Raw genomic sequence first — 20,338 nt, 5'->3', positions numbered from 1 at the left:
GGGAGAGTACAATCAGGCTCACAGCTGCACATACACATGCAAAGAAAAGAGATTGAACTCATACGTGATGCTTGAGGGGAAACTGCAACAATCCCTGGACTTTTTTTACCTTTAAGACTCAAGACTTTTATCATAATAAGTGTAAAATCAAGTAGTGCAATAGATAGAGAAAGACAACAGGTGGCTGAACTGTGTGTCCTGGGCCACCCTCCTTTAGTTCCACTTCATCTTCCAATTTCTTCGTGTCCTTTTTTTTCTTAAACACTGACTGCCATCTCACCCCTCCCCGGTTAATCTTCTTAGAGAGAAGAAAACCCCCATTCTCTCTCTTCTTAATCTGGCTGCAGCCTAAACCTACGGTTGAATTTCCAATGGGGGCCTCACTAAACTCTCAGCCACTTCATGGAGGACTGAGGCATTTGGAGGATGCATAGATAACATATCAAGTGTATGGCTTGTGTACAAGGCGTGGTTGACACAAGTTTATAAATAGTATAAAGGGAAACGTTTTAGCTATGAGCGACAGAAAAGATGGTAAATATCCCATGTTCTTAAATGTTACATTTAAGCATGTTCAGGCTTTATTATGAAAGTACTGTATCTTCACAGGCCTGTGCCACCAGAAAACTAACACTGAAGGTAGGTTAAATAATATAGCTCCATATCAATATATATTTTGATGCAAGAAGATACCAGAAGAATGACATTTGACATATTAAATATTATCACACATCCAAAATGATAGATGAAAATTGTGCAAAAGGGCAATTGTGTCATAATTGAAATGAGCCTCTAACAGTTTGAGATCCAGTGAGTCTTCAAATGTCTATGTGAGCTTCACCAGCGTGGAGGAAAATGAAAAGAAAAAAAGAAAACTGAAGAGAATGAAGTAGGAAAGGGAAGAGGTAAACCTATGCATGTCAACTGCATCTCCTCAGTCTGTCCTCACTGTAACACACGTTTTACTGGAACATGATACAAATAATACTTTCCCTAATTTCAATTGACACCTGGATGCCTGTAAAAGTAAGTAGACATCTAGAAATAAACATCAAAAATGTGTACATATGAAAATAAAATCCCACACTACATATCATTTTCTATCCGCCTTGTGGCAGAGAGCATCCTGCTGGGCTCAGTCTACACAATGCCTCTGCAACAAAGACCCCCATCGGGGAAATCCCCTCTCCCACCGCCAACTGGGACACGTCTGAGCTTCACCTCTGGGCTGCGGGAACAGCAGCATTTGCTTTAAATACACAACTGGGTTTCTGTGTTTCTTTACTAAACATGAAGACACCTAAACATCTTCACCTCCAAATTGGCTGAAGACACAAAACTGAATCCTTCATTTCAGAGCAGGTGATCATTTAGATAAAGTTCATATTTTGAGATCTGAACACTTGTTAATGTTTAGAGGTCCGATCTTGTACTTAAGTAAAAGTAGTAATATGTAAAAACACTCTGTTACAAGTTAAAGTCCTGCATTCAAAATCCTAAGTAACAGTAGAACAAATATCGCCATTACAATATACTTACAGTAACAAAAGAGAAGTATGCATTCTTGACCATTTCCGAATCAAATATATAAAATCACTGGATAATGATCATTGACGCATTAATTTTTTATCACAATTGGTAACTTTGAAGCTAATTAGAGTTGCTCCTGGATATCTTATCCTAAAATTAAATAATGGTAATTTGTACCTATTAGTTTATCTATATTTAGCTCATAATCTGAATAAAGTAGCTAGTAACTAGAGCTGCCAAATGATGTAGTAAATTATAAAATGTAATATTGGCTTCTAACATGTAGAATTATTAAGTAGCATACATTTAAAAGACTGGTAAAGTAGAAGTACCTAAAATGTGTACTTAAGTTGAGTATTTGAGTAAATGTACTTTATTACCTTCCACCATTGTCAGTGCTTTTCCCTTTTGCCATCATTTACCAACAAACTTTAGTGTTCCAGTTTCAATAGATAGAGGTCCTCACTAATGGTACACGATCATTAATTCAGCAGCTTGTGAGGTACTAGGTGAAAACATGACACCATTAGTGTTTTGCATGTTTATTAACAATAATGCAACATTTGAAATTGTATTTGACGCAACAGAAGCCTGGTAGATAAATCCATAATATTCATCTTTCTAATACACAGCAGATGTCTGCCTAACTCAGGCTTACACACAGGGACACAAACGCACAGCGGTTCATTGGCTGATTCAATAATAAAGCAGACAGCCAGTGGATTCTATAGACAGGCAGAATGGAGAGTAACTCATCTCTAACCGTCTGCCGTCTCCGGAGTGTTAAAACATGTAAATTTATGTAAGAGCCCATAGGAAACACATATTTACAATACGTTTAGGTAATCACAAGATGTACGGGGAGGCATCCGAGGCCCTGGAGACGAAAGCAGTCAATACAAAAATAGTTTTTATGTGTCATTAATTCCCTCTGCATTCCCAGATACATCCCCCTTTTACCGCAGTAATACAGTAATCACTCACAATCGCACAGAAAATTATCTGCACTCATCTGTGGAATCAAAAAAGCAGAGGGGCAAAACGTCCCATTTTAGCTCTCTGCTGCCTCTTTAATGTTCATCTGGGAGCCGCATGGCTGCCGTCCGACCCTGCACGGGGATGGGAGTCGGCTCCTGCACTTGGAGCAGCTTAATGACAGTGGGATGTGGATGGTGGACTCGTTAGACACACACACACCTTTTTCACGCTACATTGCCCGGCCAGGACAACATAAAGGGTCATCGGCGGTGTGATGGAAAAAGAGGCACCTCTCCGCTCACATTAGGCAGAGCAAACACTTCACCTCTGAGTGATGTCAATGCAAAACAGACTCAATCCAGATATAATAATGAAAGTTGCACAGATTCAGATGTGAGAAGCCAAATAGTCAAATAAGTCATTACCTGCCTGTCCATTACACACCCTGCTTCCACACAACGCGTTATTAGGCAAAGCCATCAAACCTGATGAATAACCAGAGAACAAGCCCAAACCCGTTCTCATTGCAGAGTTAAAGAGAGCAGGTAATTCTGATGGAAATGTGTGTTTTAGTAATGTGATCTCTAAGGGCATACATAGTGGAGCTTACAGACACTTCTTCAGTGTCCTCTAGTGGACACAACTTATACAGGACGCTGTAATCTTAGCTGTTGTTGCCATCTACAGGGACACAATATAACTACAATATGAAAAGACATTGCAAAGCTGATGGAGTTCAAATAAGAAAGCAGAGAATTAAAAAAAAATGCATTTATTCTAGAGGACATGATGTAAAGATAATAGGTTTAGTGACATTGAAACAACTAGAGTCCATTTTCATGCATGTATGCAAAGAAATGTTCAATTTCTTATAATGTTGCAGATGAATCTCATTATCCTCAATAGTGGAAGTCTCTGATATCGTTACCTATATTTTATACATTACCGTTTCAGTCGGAAAACTCACCTTTAAGTAAGAACATTTTAGAAATATTTTGGGGAATAAAAGCAGTCTGGCATAATTGACTGGGCTGAGGGATTGTTTTGTCCATGTGGAAAATAGTTACAAATGTTTGTGCTCTTGAGGCCGGATGTGTGGTTTTCTGGATCAATTATGCTAATTCAATGCATATGCTACTGGGTAACGTGGTAAGTGTGGTTATTTTCTTATTCTTCAAAATAAATAAAAAGAATGTTCAAAGCAAACAAAATGTATGAATGTAACTGGTGTCTCCATACAATTCTGCAGTTCCATGCCGTCCACAATAATAATCTCTCAGTCGAGGTCCTTCACCCGGATTCTTTGTGTGTCCCGTCACATTTGACCAACCGTAGTCCAGTGCTTCCACAGTCCACAGGGGGATCCTCTGCTTAGTCCATAAAGCATCAACAAATCATTCAAATGTCCACAAAGATTTGGTGCAAAGCAACTCATCAGTCCAGAGTCTATGTGAGCCTCCTCAGCTTGCACATGTAGATCGGGCCAAAGTTAGCGGCTAAATGCGGGACCACCATCTCACCCAGGGGGAGGTCGGGGGCAAAGTCAAAGGTTTTCCTAAACATGTGTGTCAGGGGTCGCAGATCAACAACCTGAATAAGGAAATTAAAAAAGGTCAAATTATTTGATGTCATTTTATTCCTAGTGGTCAAAAATCTTCAAATTGTGTTGGGTTGTATCATTGAATCTCTGTTAAACTGTTTCTGGTTGACGCTTACAAAGTGTGCATCAGGGTTTTGGTTCAAACAGGTTGGTACCGATCAGCGACATTTAAATGCCCCAGTTTACTTAGATAACAAATTACAGCGACATGTTTCCTCTCAGCTGGAGACTGTCATTGGACCTGCTTAGTTTCAGACAGGCTGTACTGAGTAGATTGAACTCATTCATAACGTCAATCAACATTTGAATGCTGCGCAGATTTTTATTTGTTTGTGGTATAACCCAGAATTTGTGCACAGCTGCAGATAAAGGTAAGTATTAGTATTCATTCTGCAGCAGTACACTTAGCTTTGGCACAGAGCAGAGCAGAGGTGAAGTGTTCACTTTTGATGGTTACACTTACAAAAGGCTTGGTTGAGAATATTTGAGAAGAAAAGATGGCGCCGTGGACGGCTGCCATGTCTCTAGCTGCTCTCCAACTTTGCCTTTTTTTTGTTTTATTTCAATGTTTGCTTTTTATTTTTATTTTGTCTTATGTCCTATATATATATAATATGTTGCTTTGTTGGAGGTGCTAGGTACTTAAGATTTGCATTGCCATAACTACACTGTAGCTACTGTGCATATGACAATAAAACCCTTGAATCTTGAAATAGATATTTGTTCAATAATGAAGAGTGGTGGCTCATAAGACTTCAACCAAGTCGTGTGATCAAAAACGTTTTGCTACTTCCATTTGACGCATTCAAGCACCTCAGCTTCACATTTATAATAAACATTTTAAAAGATCGATTTTTAAAAGTTAACAATGGAACTAGATTGTGAGAATTGTTCTCACCCGACTTTTATATAGGAAATGAAATGTGTCCGAAAAGAAATGTTACCATTAATGAACTGGTGTAAAATAGATAAGATAAGATGGACCTTTAATAACCCCTGTAGGGAAATGGGAGTGTGTGTCTGACCTGGAGCTGGATGCCGTGGTCTTCTCGAGCCGTGTGGATGGCCTGCTCCACCACACTCAGGTTCTGGATTTGAGAAAGTGTGCAGGTGGAGTAGAGGATCTCCCCTCCTGGACAAGCTGCTTCAATCCCCGCCCTGCACGATGGAGATCGGGAGAATTCAATATAAGTAATCTTGTCTTCTTGTGGCTTCACTTTATATTGATGTGACAAAAAGTAACACATTAAAAGATAATAACCACAATGTCTTTAAAGGTTCACCAAAACTTACAGCAGCAGATCCAGCTGTAGCTGCGGCAGCCTGCGTCTCTCCCCCGTCCGGTTCTTACTGAATATATTGTTGTCGTCCTCCATGAGTGAATGTCTGTCTGTGGTGCAAGGGACATCAACAAGGACCTGGAAGACAAAAGGAAGAGGTGGAAAAAGTGGTGGTGTTAGGATAAACACGTCTCATATCAAGCAACATGATCAGAATCAGAATCCGGTTTATCACCAAATAGGTTAACACATACGAGGAATGTTGACTTGTGTGTTATGGTGCATACATAAACATAACATTTTTTTTAAAACACAGATAGAAAAGGATATTGAGAAAACTATAATAACATTAAAAAATATAGTAAAATATTTGCATTGGATATGGTTGAAAACGTATAAATAAAATTGGAATAAAATGTTTGCAGTAATGAAAAACATTATATTGTTTACATTGTGTGCATTAATGTAATGATGACATGTCAGTGACTTACTCTGTCAAAAGTGTTCTTTTCGAACTCCCCCCACTTGGTCCCATCAAAGGTGGTGATGCGTAGTTTCTCGTCTGACAAAAGCGGCTTGGGAACGTAGCTGTGAAGGACTTTTCTCAGTCTCGTTGTCCTAGAAACGGAGGCGTCATTTACGCCGAAAAAACCTTTGAATGCAGCCAATGGAGGGTTAATTACAGCTGACAGAAGCACTGTGTGAGGAAAACAGAAGGATGGGAGAAGCCCTCTTACCTATAGACTTGGTCTGAAGTAAAGCCAGGGTCTTTCCTCCTGGAGCAGCACAGAGGTCAAGCACATTGTGACCTTCCTGGACGTTCAGTGCAAGACAAGGCAGCACAGACGCTGCGTCCATCAGGTAGTAACCCAAACACCCAAACATGTCTGGTCTTTAGAGGACAAAAAGGACAAGAAGGAATCAGAATACACTTTGAGGAAGACATTTGACATGATATAAATGGTCCTGTTGACTGTTGAACCATTTTAAAATACATATATTATAATTATTGAATTATAAAATACAGAGCTTTAAAAAGGCCTTAAGAATTGACCATAACTAACAGATAAGCTTACCTAGCAGGCTTGAATCGTGTGATGTCCCCTCTTGGAAACACTAAGCACTTGATGTTGGGGCTGAGCTGCAGAGCAGGAAGCTGCTGAGCATCAAGGTCAGATTTATTCACAGAAACACGACTGGATTCCTCCTCACCGGCCACTTCTGGTTCTTGCTCCAAGCATGGCTGAGCTGTAGAACCAATGAAGGAAGTAGAATGGATCATTTTCAGATTGTGCTTTTTAAACAACATAGAAAAAGATTGAGTTTAATATTATGACTTTAAAAGAAGACATACTTGCAATTGGCTTTTTTATATTTATTTCCCCATTTTCTTTCCTTTAAATTGTGCCATTTCTCTCGTACACAATGTTCAAGGAAAATAGGTAAATAACGAACGTTCTGGTTTATGTCATAATTCTAGTATATAACGATATGAACTAATATTTATTTGATATGTAACAGAACTCTTGAGCTGCTGCTATTTTATTAGGCTAATGGCTTTCATTAACTCTTACTTTGAATTTTGTTGTTGTTTTTTTTTATCCTGTTTATCTGGTGTTAATTACAACGTGCTATATTGTGTATTTTAAATTCTACCCTGCACTTTCATCTGATTTCAGTACACCCTTTGAATAAAATAAATCTAAAAAGGAAAGCTTTTCAAACATCAATTTTCCATGAACAAATTGACCCAAAAGAAAAAAGGCACAGAAAAAAAAGAATGAGTTACCTAATAAAGTGCAGATACCCTTCTTCAGTTAACTTGAAAAAGGAAATGTCAATATCCAAGTCGATTTAAAAAAAAAATTAAATATATGTGCAGCCCTAACAAATGGCATGATTTATTTTTTTGTTTTGTTTTTAATTCTGCGTGCCATGCTTGATATGGCTTAGTAGGAAGAGGAGAAATGCACACCCACCTTCTGTTTCTATGTCACTGGGGAAATCTTTGCATCCCTTGGCTTGGAGCTCTGCCTGAACATCATCATGGCCGTAGTTATTGAGCAAGGCGCCGTATTTCCTCTCTGACAGCAGGGCGGCTCGGACGGACAGCCACAGCGGCCCCAGCTGGACGCTGTAGGTGGAATCGAAGTTCTGCAGGGCCAGGCCGGTGGCAGGGTGCTTGATCCGTGTGGCAGCCTGTCGGAAAGGAGGGAGATCAAAAACACAGGTTACATGCTTTGATGTTCTTATCTGTTTATGTGTTAGTTTAATTAGTTAAGTTAAACAAATTGGCTTCACGCAGGGTTTTAAAGGTCATGTTGGTGCAAAGTTATATATTCTTTGAAATATGAAAATGTATTGTGATGTAATGGAAATGTAATACAATTATACACATAATAAGTCAACTCTATGGGAAAACAACAGTGAATGTATGTTGATGCATATTTAGCTAGAGAAGAAAATTGAAAAAGTCATGTATCTTAACACAGTTTAACTTCAATCAAGTTCTCATTGATTAAGTTCGCCATAGTAATGCATGTGGAAATGTAATCTATCCATTTTAAACGTTTATTCTATATTGCTATAGCAGATATTCTGGATGGCTTAGGACATGACGTTCATTTAACACCTCAAAGGGAGAAACTGTTTTACAGATAACGACCATGATCGGCTATATCTATATCTGCATCCACTACATACCCATTTTTCCTTCACTCGGTGACGTTTTTGCGTTAGACATCTTAAATCTTTAACTTTTCTCAGCAGCAGTCTGGTCTCCATGAGCAGCGCCATCTTGCCGTGCGGCTATCTGTTTGGTCCGTCTCCGCTCCGTCAGCCAAAACAAAGGTTCCACTTGCGTTGACTGCCTGGATGGGCGGGGCTTACAGAAAATACAATTCAATGATTGGAGCAAAGCCCCCTCAGTTATCACTTTACACCAATCGAAAACGCTTTCCGGTAATCAGCTCGTTATTTCCTGCTTGTGACCGACCTTACGTCCTTAACAAAAAGTGCCGCAGACGAGTTCTGAATTCTGTCCTCTGTGGGGATACTTAGTACATTTTAGAGCAGTAATCATGGGTTTCGAGAAGAAGATGGTCCAGTACGATGACCCCGACGAGGAGGTACTGAAAATTATCTATACGTTTCTAAAAAAGTCGCTTTTTTTGTAGGGCTATTTGTTGGTCCATGTTACCCAACAGCAACACTAACGTTATCTGTGCTGTAACGAGCTGAGTGTCGGTTGCTTTGAAGATATGACTCGGAGCTTAAATATGAACACATTAATTAACGTTTGTCAATATGTCTTGATGTCTCATTTTACTGTGATTGGTCACAGGTTACCTCTGGTTGTAACACCGGCATTTTATATTGGTTCGTTGGTTATATAAGTTGATTTTAATTATACCTGCATTATTATTATATGAGCTGAAGCTTTAATGCAGTCCATGTTCCTTTTTTTTAAATAATATTTTTCATGCAAAACTAAATAAATATCCATTATATTGTCAATGAGCAGGAGGAAGATGCCCCTGCTGAGGAGGAAGAGGCAGAGGAAGCAGAGAAGGCAGAAGAGGAAGAAGAGGAAGAAGAAGAGGAGGAAGACATGGTGGTAAGTTTGTTGTTCATTAATGTTATGAATATGCTTTGTGGACAAAATATCATTTCAATTTAATGTATGTTTCTAGACCTACCGTCTGTGTTATGGTATGTGTACTAATCACATTAAATACCTTAACACAGAGCAACAAACCATTTTAATTAGAGAAATGGGCAACATTTAAAAAGGCCATGATTATATCATTACAGTTGTCTGGTTCAGTCTACTATAAAAGTAATATTTCAGTACAAATGATTTGTGTCCAAATATTTGTATCTCAATTTCTGCTACTTTATATTTCTGTTTTGCAGAAACTAATATTAATTGTTTGGCTCCTACATTTTTATGATTTGATTTAGTTTGCAGATTCAGAATCCGACAAACTATTTTATGTAGTGTCAGAAGCCGTCCAGCAGTATGCATTATTATAAATCTGATAACATGCGTTGTATTCTAAAATTGATAATTTAAGTAAAATTAGAGGCAAATTCCCATGATTTACCACTTTTGCTTTTTGTCCCTCACAGGATCCTTTAGAAACGATTAGAACCAACTGTGGAGAGACTGAACACTGCGTGCACTACAAGGAGCTGCTGGAGACATGTGAAAGCAGAGTCGGCTCTAAATCCAACACACTAGAGGAATGCACAGAAGAACTCTTTGACTTCCTGCACGCACGGGACCATTGTGTAAGTGCCCAAATGGCATAGGAGAAACCCGACTGCATGTGACTTGATTTGTGTGTTTGACTTCAAAGATGCTAATTGTGTTCTCATTTCTTTATAGGTGGCGCACAAGCTGTTCCACAAAGTGAAATGAAACGTCCTGTCCAGCTCTCACCAGCAGCTGTAGAGTATTTACCTGCTAACATTGTAAAGACTGTAGTGTTGTTCTTCTCCTGTGTATTAATGTAAATGAACTTTATTGAGACTGTAAAACTAAATGCCAACCTTCCTGTATACCGAGTCACTGCTTGTATGGTAATGAGTGCATCAAAGTTGTAACAGGTGCAAAGAAGGGGCTCAAACCATCTCTCACTGAAGTTCACATGAAAAAGCAATCATGCTGCACTGACGATGCATATTTAAACTCAGGTTCGGTCATGGATTCATCACTTTGACCAGGAATAAAGGTTGTCTTTGGTTTTCAGTATGTCTGAGTTGCATCATTTTGACACATTTGATTTTTCGGTGGCATGACTAATAAATTAAGCATTTTCCCCATTTCAGACGACAAATGCCCCGTTTTTTGGCCTTGAACTATTAATTTAATTAACAATTATTAAGGTGAAAAATGTCAAGAACACCTGTTGTCTCACATAGCCACTCTAATATGGTTATCAGCTGCGTTTAAAATAATTTCCATTAAGTGTATTGTGATGGAAGTCGATAAGACCGCTCAATGATAAAACAGTACAAGCAGAGATAAAAATGTACTAAAACTTTATTGGAGTATATACCAACAATCATAATAAATTAAAAATCAAGGCATAGAAATTAGCATATCAAAACAAATGACCAGGAGATGGCAGTGTGCCTTCAAGTGCTGCCGGTTTAAACAGAAATCAAAGTAGACAGTGATTGTAGAGGCCAGTGGTTGCCGCCATTTGAGAAAACCAATGGTCCAAGATGAGTTGATGTGGATAATCACAGGATAAATGATGCACACGGTGCATAATGTCACAGGAGATGGATTCACCTTCTCACCAAGGGTTTTCTTGGTTGCTGTTGCCAATAAAATCGTCCATAGAGGCCTGCAGAGGGCAGTGGAGACAAAGAAAGTTATTACAAGATGAATAGTGTGTGAAAAAGCATATTTGTTTTAATTGATCTTTTGCAGCACAACCATGTAGTGCGACTGCTACGAGCTACGTTTCAAATGGGTTTTATGAGTCATAAATTATAATAGGATGTATTCCATGAGAGCTCTGCACTCACCTGCATGAGGATCCTCTCCTTCCTCAGTCTCTTGTAGAAGACGAGAACATCTGGATCCGCCCTGACCACACGGGGGTCGAAGTCCATCACCCGCAGACCCTCCAGGCTCTGAGCCCGGGACAAGGCAACGTAAGCCTGGCCACTCTCAAAGACGCGTGCCAGAGAAATCTCCACACAGTCGAGTGTCATTCCCTAAAATTCATTAAAAAAAAACAGACTACATGTCAGACATTTACAACCCAGACTTTTTCAGTCTAAATAAGTATTGATAGCAAATTGATACTGAAATTGAACAAGATACAAAAAGCTACTTTGGCAAAACCTCTATCCCAGCTTGCTATTCACAGATATTGCACTTATTGTATGCCGCCACTTTTCAAATTAAAAAAAATTGATGCAGGTGGGGGATTTCCCTTTTTCTTTTTTTACATTTCCCCATACTTTAGCTCCCCGGCTGTAGATCAAACGGGGACATTTAGTCTGTGACCAATTTCCTTAATTACCTGAGCGGGTGTCTGATGTCAGGATATAGATTTTGCTGTGGGAGCTGCTGGTGAGGCAGCAGAGTGATTGGCAATTACACAATTACAGCTCATTTGTGGTGGCGGTAATATCAGGTTAGTGTTTTTTCCTCTCTTTTATTTGTCCATCCTTGTGCTTTTGTTTCCCAATCTTTTTTCATGTCCTTGCCTTTTTCAGACAGCACATAGACAAAGGAAAGGAAGCGAGGAGGGGTGAGCTATAGGCAAACTGCGACAAGTATTATAAAAGAAATACAAGCTTCTCTCGAATTTTACACTTGTAACAAATAGTTTGCCATCGTTTGTTGACAGCAACAGTAAAAAATATTAGTTTAAAAAAAGGCAAACGTTTCTTGGTGTTACATTTGAGATGTAAAAGGTTGATCAGTGGTGCTGGATGTATATCAGCGAAACACTGTGCACGTTCTCTCAGTAAACCAGGAGATTTACAATGCTCTCACTCTGTTAATGGCTCAGCGAGGTAGAGAGCCTGGCTGTCCATCACAATGAAATGTAGGATTGGGGAAATAGTGGTATAAATAGCACTGTGCAAACTGAACGAGCTCTTTAAATCTAAACCAGAAGTGCATCCAGAATCTACTCTGCTACCCATTAGCAAACTACATTACAACAAATAGTACAAAACAGCAAAGCTACTCAATATAGTGTACTGTGTCCCACTTGATGTACAAAAAAAAACAAGAAAACACTTTCGACAGGTCCAAACCCAACCGCATGATGAGTCCATTTTTACAATTAATCCAACAGGAATCAACAATGTCAGTCATAATGTATTGCAAATAGTTTTGGTAGATGTTTAAATATTTCATAAGACAAGTGAAAAAGTCCTGCTGGAGGCGCTACAGAAAGAACATTTCACGACAATGACTAAAATATTGATTAAAGAGTGACATAGTGCCTGCAAGTTTTATGTCTCCACTGCTGTCACAAACTAAAGAATAAATACAATGTAGTTATAGACTACTAGTGAATTCAAGGAAACATATATTTTTAGATTTATTTCTATCCGAACACAGTTTGTATTTCTGACAACGCTCACATCTCCCCTCACCTGTTGATTTACTTAGAAGCCAAGCAATAGAGTGGACAATTATTGAGTTTCAAGGTCCACTCAGACAATTCAATCTAACCTGAAGCTATTCCTGGAGGTCTAGGTCACTATAAATGCAATACAAAATATATATTAATTTGTTTCAGGCTAATTGAATTCGGATTGCCGAGTTATTTATGCATTCATGAAAAGCAACACTGCTGTACTTCAGCTACACTGAAGAGGGCTTCCACCAAAACGAAGGGATTTCATCGCGGTGATTTCTGTAGCATTTGTTTCAGTATTTTCAAGCAAGATACCAACCTGGCTCTTGTGGATGGAGATGGCCCAGGCCAGTTTGAGTGGCAGCTGCTGTCGGCTCAGGTGGAGCCCTCCGCCCGACTTAAACACCCAGCGCTCAAGCTTCAGCACCTCAGTGACGCCACACAGGAAATGCACACGTGGGAGTCCTGGGGAGACGGTGAATGAGTCGATACATGGTTGGACAAAAACTGGAGACATAATCCATGGCATTAAAAAGCCATTTGTCTTCTTTTTTTTTGCTTGCCGATACAACATTAAAATAAGTTAGTTTTCTATTAAATCCTCCAATGACTATCCCTCAAAGTAATCTTCTGCTATTCTATTGTCACTTAAGGGCATATTCTGGCTTTTGTAATTAATGAATCCCCATCCATAAATAAAATACTGACCATGTTTTCCATTCTCAAAGGCCACCACAACGCCCCGCGCTCCGTTCACCAGACCTCGAGCGACATCCAGGTTCTTTGTCAGCATGACCTTAAGGAGAAGAATCACCACATTAAAAAAGGCCTTTACTCAAACCGAGTGCTCCGTTGTTACTACGACACGTATAGAAAGTGCAGTGTTATATGCCACATTGCAGTAGATTGTGGAGAAGTTCACTCACCTGCGCTCCCACTTTGAGCTGGATCAGTCTGCTGACGGGGCTGTGAGCATCGATCGTCTTCACCAGGGCGGGGTCGCTGTCCAGCGCCTCAAACACACGCGCTGAACCTAAAAAAAGGGACATGGAGAGATTCATTTCACAGGCTAAAATATTGTTATTATTTAGAGGCAATTGTTTTATATTCATATATAATCGTTTTCCTTTTATTGTTAATATTCAGGCAGTTTTAAATAGAACTATGACGTGATGAAACTGGCAAACAGTGATGTAAAGAAATCAGAGTAAGAAACCAAGGAAATTGTTTAAGGATCATGACAAATGTTGGTGGTTCGCACTTCTGATATGCTACTGCTTACAAAATAAAAGTTAAGCAGAACAGGATACACCAGAAAATAAGTGGCGTCTGGCTGAGACTCTAGGAAACGGTTTCACAAGGTTCATCGAGGCTAACAATTCGGCCTGTTTCCACCTGGATCCAAGCCAAAGGAAGTAACGCCTGTTTCGAACTGAAAATAGAAAATCCAATCAGACAGAAGAAGTCAAACCTGGCAGCTGCTGGAGTTTGTTGTCATTTGTGAGCTCCACGTCATTCTTGTGCGTGCACAGCCTGGTGGCCAGAATGCCGTCCTTCTCGATGCGATGGTAGGCGCTTTCCATCAGCTTAGCAGTGACTTCCTCCGTCACCCTGAATGGTGTTAATTAAGACGGAACTTTTCCTTTAGTAAAGCCATTTTTTTTTGCAGCTCAGCACAAATGTTCTGTAGAATACAAAATGACCTGCTGTGCCCGAAAGGCCTTTAACAGCTAAAAATGCATTTATGTAAAACATAACTACACACATTATCTTGTACATGCATTGGGATCACATTTGCTCTATAGAAAGATACACATTTAGAATGAAATCGGGGGAGAAGGAGCAGTGGCCATTAATTTACCTGCCCACTCTCACTTTCTGCAGGAGGGAGATGAATGACTGGTCAGTTTGCCTCCGCACCTCCATCAGCTCCATGTTGACCTGGACCACCTTACGCCAACTCCTGGCCTGAAGGAGCAGAAAGGGTATTTATTTTTAAAACATCCATAAACTATCCTGATGGATAGTGTGTGGAACTGTTGTGACTCATGGCAACAGAATGAATCACTCTGTAAAGAAGTGACTTGCATGGAGAAGTGCAACATTTTGCTTTGATGGTTTAACAGAAAGAAAATGGCCAACTGTTTCAAAATTGATCAATGTTCAGGGTTTTTCATTTGAAACGGCAGAAATTGCAGTCTCATGCGCTCAAATATGGATGTGTTCAGCTTTTCTCTGGTTTATATCACATTGACATGTACCTTATGGTATTAGACCGAAAACATGATATATTGAAAAGACATCCCCTTGAACTTTGAGAAGCTGGGGAGGACATTTTCACTTTATTATGATAAATTATGGTACGAATGATTCATAGATGGAAATAACAAACGGTTACCCAATGTTTACTTTCATTTACATATTTAAAGCACATGAAATATTGAAAATCCCATTACCAAATACACCTAAAAAATATCATTAATATAAATCAGCTGAGAAAACTCTAACAATGTCAACATATTATATTTCTCTATTAAGAGCAAAAGGAGGATTTTTGTTGTTGAAGCGCATTAGATCACAAAACTGTTAAAAGGTTTTTACGTTTCAGTGTAAATTGCCTAACCGCTCCAATCCCCTTCAGTTTCCTGATACAGTGTTACCAAATCAATGACAAACAAATAGAGCTCTAAGATCCACTACGGTCTGACCTGGAAGCAGAAGCTGGCCTTTTCCTTTCCCTTGGAAACAGGAGGCAGCTGCAGGAAGTCGCCACAGATGATCAGCTGGATGCCTCCAAACGGCGCGGTCGACCTCCTCACCGACCTATTAGAGTGCAGATAGAAGTTGCACTGAAGATTACTTTTGTGATTATATTTTTTACATGGCTGCAGAATTGTCATTATTCCTCATCAGATTGCCTTTAAATTCATAACAAATCTGCAATGCGTCACATCCTGCTTGAATGATGTGCTCAAAACACCATCAGTGAAACTCTGAGGAACACTTCACTGTGAATGAATATTGAAGAGGACATTTGAGTCTATGTGTAACATTTAAAATGTTCCCAGTGTGCATTTAAAAACTGAATTTGGTTACAACAGAGATTGGACATCTTAAAATTGTTTTAAAATTTAGATTAAACTCTTAAATCTTACATTTCAAAAAGTGGTTCCAGGTTTATGAAAAGGTATGCCTTTACCCAACAGATGTCTGAAACCACAGGAACAGGATGTTCATCTGTATAATGTGTTGGTTGTGTTACGATGTCAATAAGTATAAAATCACAGTTCTGTGGTTAGAGCTTAAAGGAATCATTAGCACAGGAAAAAGATATATCAAATACTTTCAGGAAAGGGTTTGAATAAAATAAGCAATCTAGGATTATGTCTCAAAATAACCTACAGTTAATCCCATTGTCTTTTAACACAAATATGTAAAGCTATGTAAGCTTTAACAGCCGCAAACACCTTAAACATACACTCACCGGCCACTTTATTAGGTACACCTTGCTAGTACGGGGTTGGACCCAATTGTGCCTTCAGAGCTGTCTTAATTCTTTGTGGCATAGACTCGACAAGGTGCTGGAAACATTCCTCAGAGATTTTGGTCCATATTGACATGATAGCATCACGCAGTTGCTGCAGATTTGTCGGTAGTTATTGCCATTACTGTTGCCTCTATCATCTTGAACCAGGCTGGCCATTCTCCTCTGACCTCTGGCATCAAATGGCATTTTCGCCCAGAGAACTGCCGCTCACTGGATATTTTCTTTTTCTGAACATTCTCTGTAAAGCCTCAATGCACTGAGTCGCTGCCATGTGATTGGCTGATTAGGTATTTGCAGTTGTTCAGGTGTACCTAATAAAGTGGCCAGTGAGTGTACTGTAGCATAACAAGGTGATATTCTTCAGACTGCTGCCTCACCTTGCCACAGACTCGAGCTTATCAAAGAACTGGGCCTCCACCATGGAGATCTCGTCGATGATGAGGTGCCGACAGGAGGTCCAGTGCTGCAGCACCCCCGGCCTCTGGGCCAGCTCGATGCACTGCTCCAGAGGGGCCGAGCCGGAGCCAATCCCTGAGAGCGCCCGAGGACAGGAGGGACAGATGGTCAGAGGGGACGCAAATTACTCGACACCTACGCAAATACTCAATTCATACACTCTGCTGTTTATTGGCATTTAATCAAAAACATCAGAGACTCCTTCTGCTCGATTACATTACAGATTCATAATCACCCAAAGGCGTCAGCAAGGTACAGAAGACACCATAAGTGAGTTTATGAAGGTTTGACATATTTTAATTTGTTTCTATATTACTTTAGTTTTGACTGAAAATCCTATCTAGATTTGTTTAGTTAGTTTTCCGAGAGTATTTTCAAGTCGTTTCAGTTTTTATTTATATTGTTTGCAAGTGTAAGGTATTTCATCTAATAATTGTGAAGATAGTACCTATACATTTCAGAGCTGAAAAACATTTAAAATGGCATTTGAACCATAATTTTTAAATCATGTGTGGTCAAGAACTTTAAGAAATCCAATCCGTCTCTGTAGACAAGGCAATACAGTTTAACATAGTTATTCTTAGAGAATATTGTAATTTTTGTTTCAGTTCACAACAATTGTCACTGCTTATTTTAGTTTCAGTTTACTGTAACAGCCCTCGTTGATAAGTATAGCACTGATACTCGTTTCAGTCATTTTTCAAATAGACATTCACTGGTTTTAGTTTGTTGGGTCGGATTAAGCAATTTGAAGATGCTACTTTGGGCTATCTTTACTACTGACTTGATTACAAAATAATTAATAAAAAAAAGAATAATCCGCAGGGGAAAATAGGCTACTCTACCGACAAGGACTCTACCGACATGGACTCTACCCTAAACAGTCTAATGTGAAGATAGTCCTTTGTGAAAAACAGAAAATTCAGCCAATTATTTGGATAATTAGGGGGTAGTAATAACCTCTATGCACCTCTTACATCTAATGATGTGTCATTTTCAGAGACACATTTGTTTCAGTCTAACATAAAACCAATTTTATATCCTCAGACACAAAATGACTCACCAGCGAAGTTGTGCAACGTTGTTCCTCCGATGTGACACGCCGCCACTCCTGTGCTGGCTGTGGCAAATGTGCTCTTTGGAGGAAGAGATCCCATGATTCTCTTTAGTAAGAAAGATTTTCCTGTACCTGAAAAATAACACATTGAAAAACAGCTCAAGATAAACAATTTCACACAATGGCTTCACTGCCAGAGGAAAAGCGGCACACATGTCATGAAAAAAGATTTAGATTACGAAATGTTGCCTTAATAGCAGCATCAGTAAGAAATAAACACAACTCAACAAGAAAGTTATGCAGAGTGCATCTTGCCAGGCCATATTTTTGACATCTAGTAATTATAAACTTTTTATAAAGATGCATACATTGTTTTCACTGTCATACACTCACCTGCACTTCCAGTGAAGAAAACATTCTTCCCACTCAGCACAGCAGTGAGGACAGCAGACTGGTCTTTATTCAGTTTACGTGATGGGAGAGCCAGGATGGGCTTCTTGCTCGGGTTGGCCTTTACCTAAAATAAACACATAGTCGACGACACATTTAACAGATTACATTATAGAGTAAAAACCACCAGACTCGGGGACAGTTTTATTCCACAGGCCATAAGACTGCTAAACACCTGAACTCTGTAAAAAAAACATTCATCTGTGTGCATCTTTCAAATTATTTATCTAATATATCATTCCATTTACTTGTATATAGACTCTTCTTGCACTATTTCTATTTTATTTGTATTTACTTGACATTTCCAAACATTCTCCAAGTTGCACTATTGTATCCGTTTTATTTGTTCTATGTCCTCCTATATGTTGCACGGTTGGAGCCTAAGTTTTTAATTGCTATATCTACACTGTAGCTAATGTGCTAATGACAATAAAGCTCTGGAACTTGAAGTAGGTGTGGGTAAAATAAGAAAATGTACAAGAAATTAAAGGTGGTTGTTAATCCACTTACTGGGCTGAAGTTAATGTCACTCCTCGACCTTTTGACCTGCTTCCCTGACCCTGCCACAGCGGTCCTATTGGTGCGGTCTGCCGGTCCTTTGGGAGCCTCTTTGCACCTCAGATCATTCACCTTCTGGATGTCCTTCTGCTGCAGGGGGCTGATGGCCTCGAAGCTGCGGGGCAGGCCGGCTTTGAGCTTCTCTCGGTCGGTCTGAGGCTTGCTGCTCAGCCGGGCCTGGTGTTTGATGCTCAGCGTTTTGAGGAAGAGGTTCAGCCGGTCAGGGGGGCAGTTGGAGAAGAGCAGCTGTGTGTTCTCGGGGACCATTTTAACCGTGCACTTCCCATCTCTGACGAATTTTGTAAAAAGTTTGAAGTCTTTCAGAGGGTAATTTTGAAATATTTTTCCGTCGTGGACCCGAATGATTATCTCCTGGAACTCATTCCTGCCCAAAAGAATAGAGGCTTTGCGGATGACCTGCCTCCGGGTGGTCTCTCCGGAGGAGTTCAGCTGCTCCACCGTCAGACAGCACTGCAGCTGGGCACCGTCCTCCCGGGATAACATGGCAGCTACTTTCTGCTAAATAAAAGAGTTCCTGAGTATTAATGAACAGCACTTTGCTCCGGTAGTTTAATATGAATGAATTGAATGACGCATGAAACCGTAAATAAACTAGTTTTAAACGTCCTTGACTGAAACAGAGTAAAAGCACCGCAGCTGTGTTCAATGCAATCAACACAAACAATCAACTACATCGTAATCTCGCTAGATTAGAAAGTAACAACTTGACTGCGTTAAAGAAATATACTTGAAATGTATTTACGGGGAAATGTTTTCCTTCACCTTTGTTTTTGAACAGATTCAGTCGTAATCTTTGTCCAACTTCCTTTCTCCGTGCAGCAACTCCAAACTGTGTGGACGTGAACAGAACACAGATTTTCAAATGTTCGGTGCGTGAATTCAGCCAATAGCTGAGTCGCGCTGCAGGCCAATAAGGGGGAGGGGGTTTAAAAAAGCATCCAATGAAAGATCGAGGAGGGACGGTCTTGTTGCTGCATCGACCAATCACTGTTTTCTAGACTTGCTACGTCACAGTTGTGTGAACACATGGCCATCTGGGAAAAGACAACCACTTCACAATAAGGGCGCTATTTTCAAAATAGACAAAACACAAACCCATTTTATTACAACTATTACCCGAACTAATGAGATAATAGTGAATAATGAGTTTATTTATTTATTTTGAATTGGATTTCGTGTTTTCTTTCATTTTAGCTTTTAAAATGAAAGAAAGGGACCCCAAACCAATGTAGCATTCTAAAACTACAAAAGACGAATAGAACACGTGTATTTTATTTTGAGTTTAGTGTTTCTTGTAGTAAAGAAAAGGAAAATAAAACAGTGCAAAAACAGCAAAAAGAGAAGGAAAGAGTTTGAAAGACACAGAGATGTACTCTCTCTGGTGATTTTCCTACTACAGCCAAACTCTGGATTAAAGCATTTAGTTATGTTCCTATTCCAAAATTATTTTTGTTACCTATTTTTGATACTATTCCAATCTCAGCCCCACATTATATGATATCATCAGTGTATATCTGTGAAGGTCATAGATTTAATTTGATAATTCTTTCATATAAATGTAATTTATCAAAAATATGTTCCCATTAAATGTGCAAGGTATTACACACAAAGCAACCCACCATTTATAATTTGTTCACATATCTGTACATTCTGTGTGAAGCTTTGCAGAACCTGATGAGAGTTGATAACGCACATCCACAGTCGAGCTGCTTTCATTAGACAAGGTTGACTAAACCCAATAAA

General features: G+C 39.4%; 3 protein-coding genes across 5 annotated transcripts; 1 reads left to right on the top strand and 2 right to left on the bottom strand.

Annotated features, from left to right (window-relative positions):
* Positions 1-3,264: 3,264 nt before the first annotated feature.
* nsun4 (NOP2/Sun RNA methyltransferase 4) lies at positions 3,265-8,205 on the bottom strand. Its single transcript, XM_034137928.1, has 8 exons — positions 8,092-8,205; positions 7,368-7,587; positions 6,465-6,636; positions 6,126-6,280; positions 5,880-6,040; positions 5,402-5,526; positions 5,134-5,266; positions 3,265-4,098 (listed from the first exon to the last, which is right to left on the bottom strand). The coding sequence occupies exons 1-8, from the start codon at positions 8,182-8,184 to the stop codon at positions 3,955-3,957; spliced, it is 1,203 nt and encodes a 400-aa protein (XP_033993819.1). The 5' UTR covers positions 8,185-8,205; the 3' UTR covers positions 3,265-3,954.
* Positions 8,206-8,370: 165 nt separating this feature from the next.
* On the top strand, positions 8,371-10,142 carry LOC117488810 (cytochrome b-c1 complex subunit 6, mitochondrial-like). The gene is made up of 4 exons (XM_034137927.1): positions 8,371-8,516; positions 8,912-9,004; positions 9,520-9,681; positions 9,779-10,142. Exons 1-4 carry the CDS (start codon positions 8,469-8,471, stop codon positions 9,809-9,811), a joined length of 336 nt encoding a protein of 111 aa, XP_033993818.1. The 5' UTR covers positions 8,371-8,468; the 3' UTR covers positions 9,812-10,142.
* A 275-nt stretch (positions 10,143-10,417) lies between these two features.
* pif1 (PIF1 5'-to-3' DNA helicase homolog (S. cerevisiae)) lies at positions 10,418-19,450 on the bottom strand. Of its 3 annotated transcripts, none has more exons than XM_034137925.1 (13): positions 19,358-19,450; positions 18,527-19,090; positions 17,960-18,083; positions 17,573-17,698; positions 16,431-16,584; positions 15,215-15,329; positions 14,368-14,474; positions 13,978-14,117; positions 13,433-13,539; positions 13,215-13,302; positions 12,826-13,013; positions 10,930-11,121; positions 10,418-10,745 (listed from the first exon to the last, which is right to left on the bottom strand). In XM_034137925.1, exons 2-13 carry the CDS (start codon positions 19,076-19,078, stop codon positions 10,695-10,697), a joined length of 1,944 nt encoding a protein of 647 aa, XP_033993816.1. In that variant the 5' UTR covers positions 19,079-19,090; positions 19,358-19,450; the 3' UTR covers positions 10,418-10,694. The 3 variants fall into 3 exon arrangements, with proteins under 3 accessions (XP_033993816.1, XP_033993815.1, XP_033993817.1); XM_034137924.1 differs by having other exon boundaries at positions 18,527-19,093; positions 19,358-19,439; XM_034137926.1 differs by having other exon boundaries at positions 12,826-12,971; positions 18,527-19,093; positions 19,358-19,439.
* Between the last annotated feature and the right edge of the window lie 888 nt (positions 19,451-20,338).

This window comes from Trematomus bernacchii, unplaced genomic scaffold (assembly GCF_902827165.1).
Source record: "Trematomus bernacchii unplaced genomic scaffold, fTreBer1.1, whole genome shotgun sequence".
Lineage (NCBI taxonomy): Eukaryota > Metazoa > Chordata > Actinopteri > Perciformes > Nototheniidae > Trematomus > Trematomus bernacchii.
Note: the sequence above shows the minus strand (reverse complement) of the source record. Positions and strands in the feature narration are given on the sequence as shown.